The sequence below is a fragment of the Narcine bancroftii genome, chromosome 12, assembly GCF_036971445.1.
Source record: "Narcine bancroftii isolate sNarBan1 chromosome 12, sNarBan1.hap1, whole genome shotgun sequence".
In the NCBI taxonomy this organism is placed as follows: Eukaryota; Metazoa; Chordata; class Chondrichthyes; order Torpediniformes; family Narcinidae; genus Narcine; species Narcine bancroftii.
The window spans coordinates 35,159,738-35,171,834 of record NC_091480.1 but is presented as its reverse complement, the minus strand read 5'-3'; the positions used below and the strand labels follow the sequence as shown (position 1 = coordinate 35,171,834).

The 12,097-nt window shown below is 38.5% G+C and overlaps 1 protein-coding gene across 17 annotated transcripts in view; it reads right to left on the bottom strand.

Annotated features, from left to right (window-relative positions):
• The window catches only part of pemt (phosphatidylethanolamine N-methyltransferase), a 120,445-nt gene that overhangs the window by 66,851 nt on the left and 41,497 nt on the right, over positions 1-12,097 (bottom strand). For 13 of the 17 annotated variants that reach the window (XR_011347451.1, XR_011347452.1, XR_011347457.1 and 10 more), the window contains exon 3: positions 10,532-10,647. Coding sequence is in view for 9 of the 17 variants with exons in the window: in XM_069906539.1 (XP_069762640.1) it covers positions 10,532-10,647 (116 nt within the window). In the remaining 8 variants the exon portion in view is untranslated. Of the gene's footprint in view, positions 1-3,994; positions 4,039-10,531; positions 10,648-11,457; positions 11,613-12,097 lie in introns of all 17 variants that reach the window. The other 4 variants (XR_011347453.1, XR_011347455.1, XR_011347454.1 and 1 more) reach the window with 2 other exon arrangements.

Sequence of the window (12,097 nt, the reverse complement as noted above, 5' to 3'; positions counted from 1 at the left end):
ACTAGTGCAGGGTACCACAATGAGAACACTACCCTACAGGATAGTACCCGCAGCAGCAGACAAGTGAGGGGCTCAGAGGTTGAAAGATCCACATGGGCTGCAGGCTGCTGGAGACAGGCTCATGGGAACCTGTTATCAGAATCATGAAGCTACTAAGGGCAAGAAGGGCTTCCGAAGGGCTATGGGCGCTGAAGGGTTCCCGAATGTATCGGAGGTTTAGATCCGGAGCTCTGTGCGACTAGAGAGGCTGTAGGAGCACTTGAGGAGAATCCATGGACACTCAGTGTCTCTGAAGGGACCCTCTTTTGTTTCTCTTTCTCTTACTGGAAAGGAAATTTGGCAATAGTAATTTTGACTCTATCTGCCTTACAGCAGACAAAGGAAAATTTTATGTAGTGTCGCATTTTCTGTTCTATTACATGACTATAAAGGAATCTTGAATCTTGGAGCTTGCCACATCATCCAAATATGTCAAAAACTGTCACAAAAGAAAATTGCACTTTTCCGAGCATAGGGCTGACAAATAGCAGCCAACTGCAGGTTTTTGGAAGCTGACTGCTGTACCCCAAAAGTTGGTGGTCAATAGGGCGACAGATTGGAGAGCAAATGTACAACCTGTCGATGATTTGATGGCATTAAATAATGTATTGTATGAAATGAAATTATGTCTAATGGGGTGGGCTGCAAGAAAATTGTTGACTTCTATCCATCACCAAAACTAAGTAGCTGATTGTTGATTCGCAAAGGGAAGCCAGAGGCGTAGAATCCAGAGATCATTGGGGGATCAGAGGTGGAGTGGGTGAGCAAATTTAAGTTCTTGGGACTCACTGTCTCGGAGGATCTTCCCTGAACCTAACACACCGATGGCATCATGAAGAAAGCCCATCAGCGCCTCTACTTTCTCATTTCTCAGAAGCTTGTGGAGGTTTGGTATGACACCAGAAACCATGGCAAATTTCTGTGATGGAAAGTGTGCTGACCAGAAGAATCAGAGTCTGGAATAGGAACACCAATAGCCCAAGCGTAAAACCCTGCAAAGAGTAATGGACATAGCCCAGAACATCACAGGCAAAACCCTCCCCACTATTGAATACATCTACAGGGAAAGCTGCCATCGCAGGACAACAGCAATCATCAAGACCCACACCCCCCCCCACGCTCTGTTCTCACTGCTGCCAACAGGAAAGAGGACTAGGTGTCACAGGACTTGCAACGCCAGGTTCAGGAACAGCTGCTACTCTTCCGCCATCAGACTCCTCAATGACAAACTCAGTCAGGGACTCATTTGAGGACTTTTGCCCTTTTTTTGTTTCTCTTTCTCCTCTGTATTTCACAGTCTGTTGTTTACATTCTTTATTTCTTTACATGAGTAGTATTTTTTTGCACTCCCTATAAGTGGTAATTCTGCCCTGCCCACAGGAAAAAGAATCTCAGATTGTATGTGATGTCATGTATGTACTGACAGTCAAACCAAAATTTGAAATCTAAACTACTCTTAGACCCATAGTGCATTACAGCACAGAAAAAGGGCCTTTAGTGCTTCTAGTCTCTGCCAAACTATTATTCTCCCTAGTCCCATTGACCTGCACACCCCATTCCATTCCAATCCATGCACCTGCCCAAATTCTTCTTGCAGTTGATTATCTATCTACCCCTCATAATTCTGTGCACATTAATCAGATGCTGCACCAAGGAAGGTTGGACAGGAGAGTCTCAGACAAGGACTGAGCCGTCTGATAGTGTTCAAGCAGTCAGGCAATCACAAGATATGAAAAATCTTTAGGAATACTACAAGATTCCTCTAAACTGGAATCCAATCTTGAGGAATCTGATTTTTTTTCTCCCAGCGTGTGTCTGATGATCTCTTGGTTTTTATAATGGTGGTGCCCTATTGCACTTGCTGCATGCTGGACAAATCACAAAAAGTTAATAATTTGTTTGTCCTTCTAAACTCATGTCATTGCAGAGTCTGAACTACAAAAGTGACAGTACCCTTTCAGAATTCACAAATCACAACTCAAATATTTGAGGCCTGGAAAAAATTATTAAATAAATACTATTTTTTTTCTTTTCAAATTGTGTTTCTTGACACAGATGATGCAGAAATGACACTGCTTTGCATGATTAAAAGGCTGTTTACTAGGAACTCATGCATTGATTTTTAAATTTAGACATACAGCACGGTAACAGGCCCTTTCGATCCACAAGTTCATGCCGCCCAATTTACACCCCATTAACCTACAGCCCAGGTGCAGGATTTGAAACCTGGTCCGGTCCCAATAGCTGGCGCTGTAAAGGCATTGCTCTTAACCACTACGTCAACCGTGCTGCCACCATGAGGAAGTTCTTCTCAAGGTAGCTTTACATTGGAGAATCAGTCGCCTTTATAAAGTTACTGAATTAGCAGAGAGTTCTCTGGAGCATCAGCTGGGGGATTTAAATTCAAATTAATTAACATTTGAATTAATAAGTAACATATTAAGTTATGCCTTTCTGTAAAACTCCATCTGTTTTTTGAGAGATCTTCAGAAGATGAACTCTGTTAAATCACCTGATCTGACCTGTCTATGACTAGACAACTAGGATTGACTCTTAATTACCTCTTCAGCTCAAGGACAAAGAGCCCCGTCACAAAGAAATTTTTTAAAAACCTTCCAACATAACAAGAATCTTCTTCTAACTCCTTGCTTGCTTTTTTTGGTAATTTAAAAAAAATCTGTGATGATTAGTTTTGAATTTTATTGGGCCATGGCTTAGCTGGTCACTTTTTAAAACATAAGGTTGCCAGGTCAAGTTGCGCTCCAGAGTAGAAGGGAAGGAATGCAACATAGTTGGAAATGCTGCCTTTGGGTGAAGCATTAAACACACCTGATCTCTCAGGATTACAACTTTGAAGATGAGCAGGTAGTTGCCTCTATTTTTTTGTAGTAAATCACAAAATTCTGTAGGGACCATGGTTGAAGTAAAACACAAAATGCTGGAGAAGCTCAGCAGTTCAAACAGTGTCCTCTATGTAGCAAAGGCAAAGATACAGAACTGATGATTCGGGCTTGAGCCCTTCATCAAAGTATGAGAAAATGCTAGTGTGGTAAATGTGTCATGCTGTCAATCTCGCACTATGCTTAGTCTATACTACTGGCATTGGACGTGGATTATCTCTACCACCAAGGGCACTCCTCTTGACTATAACTGTGTATGCACCCATTATCATTTATTATTGTACTACTGAGTTTCTACTAATAAAAGCCATGATATGTGTTTAACTGCACTGCCTTTGATCTCTTCATTATCTGGCATATCAGCCAGCAAGTGTCCGAACAAAAGGCTTGGGGAGGGAGAAATGGGAAGGCAGGAGATCATAGGTGGAGAAAGGAGGGAGGGGACAGCAGCAATGAGGGAGAGGGGGGATGAAAGGGCTGTGTGGGTGAAAGAACTGGAAAGACAAGAAAAATGGAGAGGGGAAAGAAAAGAAAGCAGGTTTAATGGAAAGCAGTTATGTCAATGTTCATGCCATGTGGTTGGAGGCTGCCCAAATTTACATCATAAACACAAATTATCTAGCTGTTTTTATTTAATTTAGACATACAGTAAGGTAACAGGCTCTTTCAGCCCACGAGGCTGTGCCATCTAATCACACCCAATTGACCTACAACCCTCAGTAAGTTTCGAACGGTGGGAGGAAAACGGAGCCCCCCAGAGGAAACCCATGCAGACACGTTCAAACTTCTCATAGGCAGTGCCAGTTTTGAACTCAGGTGGCTGGCACTGTAATAGCGTTGCACTAACCACTATGCCAACGGGTGCTGCCCTACATTTTTTTGGAATTGAGAATTTTTAAAAAAGATATTTAATAATTGGCACTTTTACAACCCTGGTCCTGTGGCTGGAGCTGTAACGGCATTGCGATAGGCTGCTATGCTCACCGTGCTGCCCCCTTATCCTGCTTCCAATTTATTTGCGGATACACTGATGACTTGGTGGTGGCAATACTTACTCTGCATTTCTTTCATCATAGGGATGTGAATATTCAGTAAAAATCTAGAATCAAAGAAGAAATTCATACATTCATAGCATTTTTGTGGGAGTCTTTTATTTTTCATTTTCTTTCTCTATGGCAATCGAAATTAATTTGTATTGAACAGGTGAGCTCTGAAATGACCATGCTGAGTTATTTTGAAATCTTTTCATTTTGGTGGCACTCCAATCAAAGCCTACTTGAAGGTCAACTTGATCATGAATTCCTTTCATTATTACAGGCTGGTGGTCAATGAAAAGCGCCAGTGTTACACTTTTCAAGCGAAGGCCAAGTGAATTAATGACTTTGAGGCCTTTGTGTTTTGAAAGAGGTTAAAGTATTATTGAGAAATAGACAATTACCTAACTACATCTCGAATCAATCCACTTTGTTTTTATTCTTCAGTTTTGTGTAATTTTGTGTTGGCTTTAGAGTGAGCATGAGCAAATTCTGAAACACTAAACAATATCTAGTTTCTCATTTTATAATAAGGCCAATTATTTTGTGCACAAGATTATGTTTTGGTTCACGGGGAACAAAGATTACTTTTTGAAAATGGATTTTTGCAATGGAAACTTAGAAAAATAGGTCAGGAGCGATTAAGAGGTGGTAAGGTTACTGAAAATTCCATCTGCACATCTGATTGATAACTGGACCAATATTAGTCATTTCCCTGAAATAGTGACACAGTCAAAGGCCCAATTTCCATTTACAAGGGACTTTTTAAATATTAAGCATACTAAGTCACTTTACACAGGAATAAATAAATTAGAAAATGTTACTGGGTCACTGTGGATAGTTAGAAGTAACCAGTAGTTAAAAACGCAAAAATCCATAAAGAGAGTATAATTTTTTTTAAAATTTAGAATTTGTGAAGGAATTATCAAAGGTAGAGATTTACACCACTGACTTTTAATAGCAGTTGAAAATCAGGGCAAGTCAAATAAGCAATCTGACTTGAGTTCAGTTATTTCTTACAATGTCTTTCGAAGGTATTATGACCTTATTATGACCTCCATCATCATTTGTAAAATCTGACAAAATTTTTATTTTGCATCTCTATTATACTATCATCCTCCATAACTAAATTTACCTTCCAATCTTGAATGCATTAATAACAAGCTCATAAAGAAAGTCTCAAAACCTAATTTAATTTATAGATTCTCTTTACATTCTATTTACCGGTTAATTAACTTGGTTTTACTCGCCCTAGTTTTATTAAATGGATACAGTTTAGAGTTTAATCTATTTAAATGCAAGTTGATCCCTGATGCACCCATTTTCTAATTTTACAAATATATCCATCTAACTCTGGGTGTAATTTTTTGAAGGTTTTTATATGTAATGCCTCAATTTAGGTCAGCTCATCCCATTCATTCTTATTCCACTTCAACACATACAGATAACTGCATTATTTTTTCTTTATTATTGTATTTAATTACATATGTTCATAATTTCACATATGATTCTCATGACTTGGTCAATTATATGAGTTTCTCAGGAGTTTATCATACCCTATCCTACAAGCACTTCTGAAAGAACACAATTTTTAAACTGGCGTAGATTGATAAATGTTGATTAATTCCATGCAAACCAAAAAAAATCCACCATTAACAGTTGTAATTCTTTAATAATAAATTCACTGAATATCAATTTCAAAAAGTGGAGCAGTTTGAGGAGCTAGTACTTATATTTTTCCATTTTTTCTTCTAATGCAACAATATAATGAGTTAAACTAGATAAGATTTGTGTTGCATATTTACCTCACATTTTTAAAAGGTAATTATAAAAGGTGATAGATACATTTGCAGTTTCTAAATTTTACTTATATGGGAATTACACTTGAATTCACCCAAACGTCACTGAGTATGTAAGTCAGATATTGTTTTCCCAGTTAGCCTGAAAGGCCTACATGGGGCCAAAACAAAGTCCAGGCACAAAACACATCTGGCAGTCTTTGACAGTTAGCAAAACCCATCAAAATCTTGACCACCATCATTATTACTACTTTTCTTCAAGAAAACCCTCCAAACCAGAAGATCAATGGATTTGTGGATCCAGATCAAGGATCATTTGGGTGCAGAATCCCTGAAAGGATTTCCTCATTAGTTCCGTGCAGAACTACTCATATTCACCAGTAAAATCCAGGCCTATGAAACCAATTATGCTATGATCCCCATGTTATAATCTTAAATGTGCCATCATGTCCATTTCTCCAACCTTCTGAAAAGTGGAGTGATCAACAGTTCACCGAAGTTTGGTCAACTCTGGTTTAAAGTAGTTTATTTTACAGCAGTCATTGCAATTACAATAAATTATTTAATATTTTCAACTTCAAACAAAATCATTATCTCAACTTTTCTTTCCCCATTTCCTTTGGTAATATTTTCAAAATAGGTTTCTGTTTCTATCCCATCAGATGCCATTCTTGTCGCAAAACTATGACTAATCTGACAGCCTGATCCTATCATTGCCCCTCCCCCTACCAGAATACAAGAAACACCCTGAGATCCCCTTGTTCAACCTAGCATCTATTTCTTTCAATCTATTGTGTTGGATCTTAAATATAATTCAAGCATTTCTGTTGAGAATTTCCATGGCTCATCCTATCAAGATTACAACATTCTATTTCGTTGATCTCTCCAAAATAAAGCATCGTCATGCTTATCTAAAAGCACCTCCTCATTGTCTAATCTTGTCCAATCTTCATATAATCTCAGCTACATGAGCCATTTTCATTATCCACTTCAAAGATCTTCAATGTTACATGCCTACTGGATGGTTTGCTGCTCCTATATCTCTGGTGTTATGAGCCCAGAGAACCCCAAAACCCAGCAGCAAAAGATATTCACCAAGACAAAGGGTTACTTAAACAAAAGTTGCTTTTAATCATCTTTAAACATGAAAATAGAATCAAACTTTAACTTATCACTATTAATTTTCTTAACCTAACTTAACCCCCCTCCTAATTCTAAGCGCACGTGTGTAATGTGACATTATAAACTTTCCTGAGTTTCATTAAATAACAAATAAAATGGAAAAATATAAGTACTAGCTCCTCAAACTGCTCCACTCTTTGGTTCACAGTCCAATCTCACTTATCATTCTTCCAAGTTCACTGGTTGCAGGCAATTCTTATACTGTGCAAAGAAGTTAACATTTATAAAGTTCACCAGGCTTTGGTGCTTGAAAGGTAAATGGTGACCACTCAGGAAGGTTCTTGTCAGTTTTCAGAGAGAGATTTGTTGTTCCAGGACATCCACAAATGATGCACTTCCATCAGTCACCTCAGTGTCTTGCTGAAGAAACTTGCCCCTTCAGGGTTCTCCAGATTATAACTTCTTTTCTTTCAGGTCACCACAGAGTTCCTATTTATTTCACTTATTCCAAGTGAATCATTATGCAGCCAGTCCTCTATTCTTGCATGAACCACAAGGGCTTTGACCAGACCATTTTCCAAAAGGGGGCTTTCCATAAGCTTGCCAGCTTGTCCTGTCCCAGGCCCAGCTGCTTCTGCATAAATGATCTGTGTTTCCCTCTCTCCGAAAGAAAGCCTGTTTGACTCTCTCTGCTTGCAAAACCACACGACACTCCTAGAACAAGTTCTTTTCCAGATAATCTGCAGCTCCAGCAAAATCTTTCATCAGTTGCCTTTTGTAAGTAACAATCCATTAGTGAAGTCTCTTGAGCACGCTTCAAAGCTCTTGCAAAAGCTCCGAGGCCCTGATATGTCTAGCATGGGGCAGAGCTCCGGTATTTTAAATAAGATTTGTTTTAAAGTGTTTGTATGTAACCCACTCTAATGAACCTTTCCCAATTTATCTCCAAAAAACATATCTATATATACTTTGTCACACTGGTTATTTCAGAGTGTGGCTTTACCTTGATGCATATTACCATATAACCATAAAACCGTTTACAGCACGGAAACAGGCCATGTTGGCCCTTCAAGTCCGTACCGGTTTACTTGAACAACTCCACCAACTCCTCCGCAAACTCCTGAGGAAGTAGAGGCTTTCTTCATGATGCCATTGGTGTGTTCTTACAAAAAATTGTGGAAATGTGTTATCGCAATTATAAGACATTATAAACTTTCCTGAGTTTCATTAAATAACAAAGTTAGATAAATACAACTCCTGCTGGCACCAGACTCTACTTACTTACTTGATGACTTCCATTCTAATTCCCTGAAAGCTTCTTCCTGATAACTATATTTTTCATATTAGCAACAAGCTTGTTTCTCTTTTAGATTTCTGAATGTCTAAGTGCTGATAATTATTGGGAGAGCGATACAAGACTATAATATCCACTGAAAAGAATAAGAACAGATTATCCCTGATAGCTTTTCTTTTAATCTGTTCTTCCCTCCAATAATACTGCAGTTATTTGGCATTGCCAAAATTATCATTCCTGCTGCTTTCTGCCCTCTCAATTTGATACTAAAAAAAACTTTTAAGTTATACTCTCTGATTCTAGATATCTTCAGCTAGTGGTCCAGCCACCTTGATAATTCAGGAAGCTTAATCATTCCTCAAACATTCTAATAACATGAATTTAACCTTTACACTTCTGATTAATCAGCAACTGCTGCAATTAATTAGTAATTAAGTCAATAAAATTAGCATAATATTTATTGACAAGTAGGATTTTCGTAATCTTAGTATGTTGATGTCATTGTGATGCCACCAGAGATTAATTTGGATGAGATTCATTTATTTATCTAGCATGCTGTTGTAATCCTAACTGCTAATCAGTTTGGTTAGATAAAAAATAAACTGTAATTTAACAGCCAATTCTGAATAAATTCTTAATTCTGCATAGGAATTTGACTTTTGGGGAAACAATATGCAATTTCTACATGACTATTCACACTGCTGGTCTCAGTGATACACTCTCAAAAGCTACATCTCCAATCAGATCAGGCAGGGAAGACCGAGATCACCGTTCACCACATTGCTGCATTAAAGAGACAATTTTTTTTCCCAATTTTATTTACATCATGGTAGAAGCCGATTTCGACCATAGAACCCGTGTCATCCAATTACGTTCATTAACCTACAACACCATATGTTATTTTGGAGGGTGGGAGGAGATCAGAGCAATTAGGGAAAACCCATGCAGGTCATGGGGAGAACGTACAAACTCCTCAGAGACAGCACCAGTTTTGAACCCGGATTGCTTGCGCTATAATAGTATTGCGTTAACTACTACACTAACTGTGCCTACTGGTAATCTTAAGACGAGGAAGGAAAAAAGAAAAAAAGTATGATTAGTTCATGACTGCTTAAGGTGAAATGTTTATATGCTTTTGTTGGCAGGTATTTTTGCACTTGGTTCTAGTGGCAGTCTTGACACAGTACCCAGGACCTGAGGATTTTCAATTACATATAAGTGAGGTGTATATGATCTAATATATAAACTAATTCCATTTGTTTACTGGCAAAAATGGGCTGCTGCAAAAATTTAGATCAGGCTGAATCAGATGCTGTTTGACTCAATAAACTTCTCTTTCCAGTATATGTCAGTGACATTCAAATTTTCAGTGCAGATTAAATAACTTTACAGCTTTTTATCAAAAAATGACAATTCAGACGTACCGCATTTTACACCAAACCACACAAATTTGCAAACTCTTGTGAATTTGTGGCACATCTTCCTCAAAATAGAGTTGAGACATTTGGAACCTTGAGTCTCTTCTTTGGGAGCACACCGAAGCCCATCTTAAACGGCAAAAGGATCTCACCACCGTGCAAACTACCCAAACGAGATTCCTGTCAAGTGTCTCCTTCCCTACCTGACTGATTTTTCAACATGTTGCCTATTTTGTATCAACCACCAAACACACCTTTCAATCCCGGTAAAAATCTGACCGATGTTCTTTAGCATAAAGCAGATTTCCAGCTCAGCACTGTGGAGGAACTACTAATTTCCTGTTTCACTGCCTTAATGACCAATCATACACCTTCCCATCTTTGCTTAATGAGCATCTGCAGTTTTCAAACATATTTTCTCAATGTAGTTATTTGAAGCCAGCAGGCTACTGAGGTCTCCCTATCCACTTGCACATAAAGCACAATAAACTTGAACATCTCCATAATTTGAATAGAAAGTAATCCAAGGACAGGAATGATGGAAAACAATAGCACATAATTCTAACGAGGCCAACTTGCTAGAAAGTGCTGTCTCAGTTCTCAGGAATGATACCCTATGGAATGGCAAGTCATTCTGCCTAAAACTCCTTCCAGAAAGAGATGGGAAGACAAGCCAAGGCCCATCAAGAAAATAATGGAAAGAAAAAATTACTGTATTGGAAAAAAATCCTATTTGTGACAATGAAATGGTATTTAATATTAAATACATTGGTATTTACAAATGAAACCAGTGTCGTTTGTTATGAATTCTATAGCTTGTTACCATTCCAACCATCTACCTTCCACATTATTTGCATTACAACATTATTTTTATGGTAATCGTGCCATTCACATTTTTACATTAACTGTGTATTTACTATCTCACCTGTGACTCCTGTAGACATTCAGCAGTAGGATAGTAGCTGCTACAGAATAACATGCAGTGAAAGGGGAACCAAACAATTTAGTGAGAGACCTCGTTCTGTGCTCCCAACGGCCTACCTGTCAATTTAAAACAGAAAGGACAAAACATTAGAAACACATAAAACTCTTGATGTATGTCCATAACAAATGGGAAGTTGAAAGAGGAATAGATTTGTTTTCATCAGTGTATATTTTAGACACTAGCATTAAATACTGATCTAAATCAAAAGGATAATATTCAACTTTAGTGATACTGCAAAATGACCCCTCAACCTAAAGATATGTCCATTTTATTTGTTCAGGATTCATATAGATTCCAATTTCAATTGATGCATTCTTAGCTTATATTATGTAAAACAGGAGTTTTAAAAAGAGCAATATTGATGCCGCATGAGGCAATAGGTACGCTAAGGATTCTCTTTAATTCCAATGTTCATCCATTCATCTTCTGCTTCCAGTCACTGTGGCTGGACACATCTTCATTCATTTCAACTTGTTGTATATCTTGAGCTTTATTAAATACCGATAACATTTTGTCAACTCTGGACTTTTTCCACCAGGTTCAGCTCATAGACCTAACCTGTCTCAGACCAAATTCCATTCACTCATCATTTACTATGCACCTCCTCCCTGTATCTCACTTTCCCTCATCCCTCTGATACCTTTCTCCAGCTCCCCAAGCTCTTCTTTTTCTTCTCCATATCAAAATGCCCTCTGCCCCCTCCTCCTTCATCTCTCAGCCCTTCCTTTTTTTCCCCCTCCCACCTGTTACCTATTACCTGCTGGCCTGTGTTCCTCTTTCTCCCCTCTCCCCAAACCCCTGATTCCATCTACCACGGTAATGCCTGATTTTCGACACATCTGGTTCAGGCCCGAAAGGTCAACTACCTTTTCCTTTCCGTGGATACGCTGCTGGACCTGCTGAGCTTGTCCTTAGCATCTGCAGACTTCTTGGTGTTGTCCAAATTAAAACAAATAGGCGACACGTGTTACAGTTGGATGGACAACAGAAATTTGCTCTTATTGAATTCACAAATCACTACCTAAAAATTGAGAAAAGAAATAAACTTTGCTTTCACAGAATTTATGTAAAAAATGGTAATTAAATACAGAATTTATTTTTTCCATCTTGCACTTCTTGATTTATGTGCAAATGACATGGTTTTGAGATATGGAATCAGGATATGGACCATTTTCTAAAAACAACTCATCCCTCCTCACCAGAATGCAGAGGTTGCCTGTACTCAGTATGCCTCAATCTGAGGAAAAATTAGTCTGTTGAGATTTAAGGTATTTATAAGACTAGAAATGTAAACACATGGGGCAGCATGGAGGGCACAGTGGTTAGCACAATGTCTTTATAGCGCCAGCGATTGGGTCTGGGCTTTGAATCCCACGCTGTCTATAAGGAGTTGATACATTCTCCAGTGTCTGCATGGGTTTTCCCTGGAGGCGCCAGTTTCCTCCCACCGTTCAAAACGTATGGTTAATTGGATGTAAATTGGGCAGCACGGACTCATGATTCCTG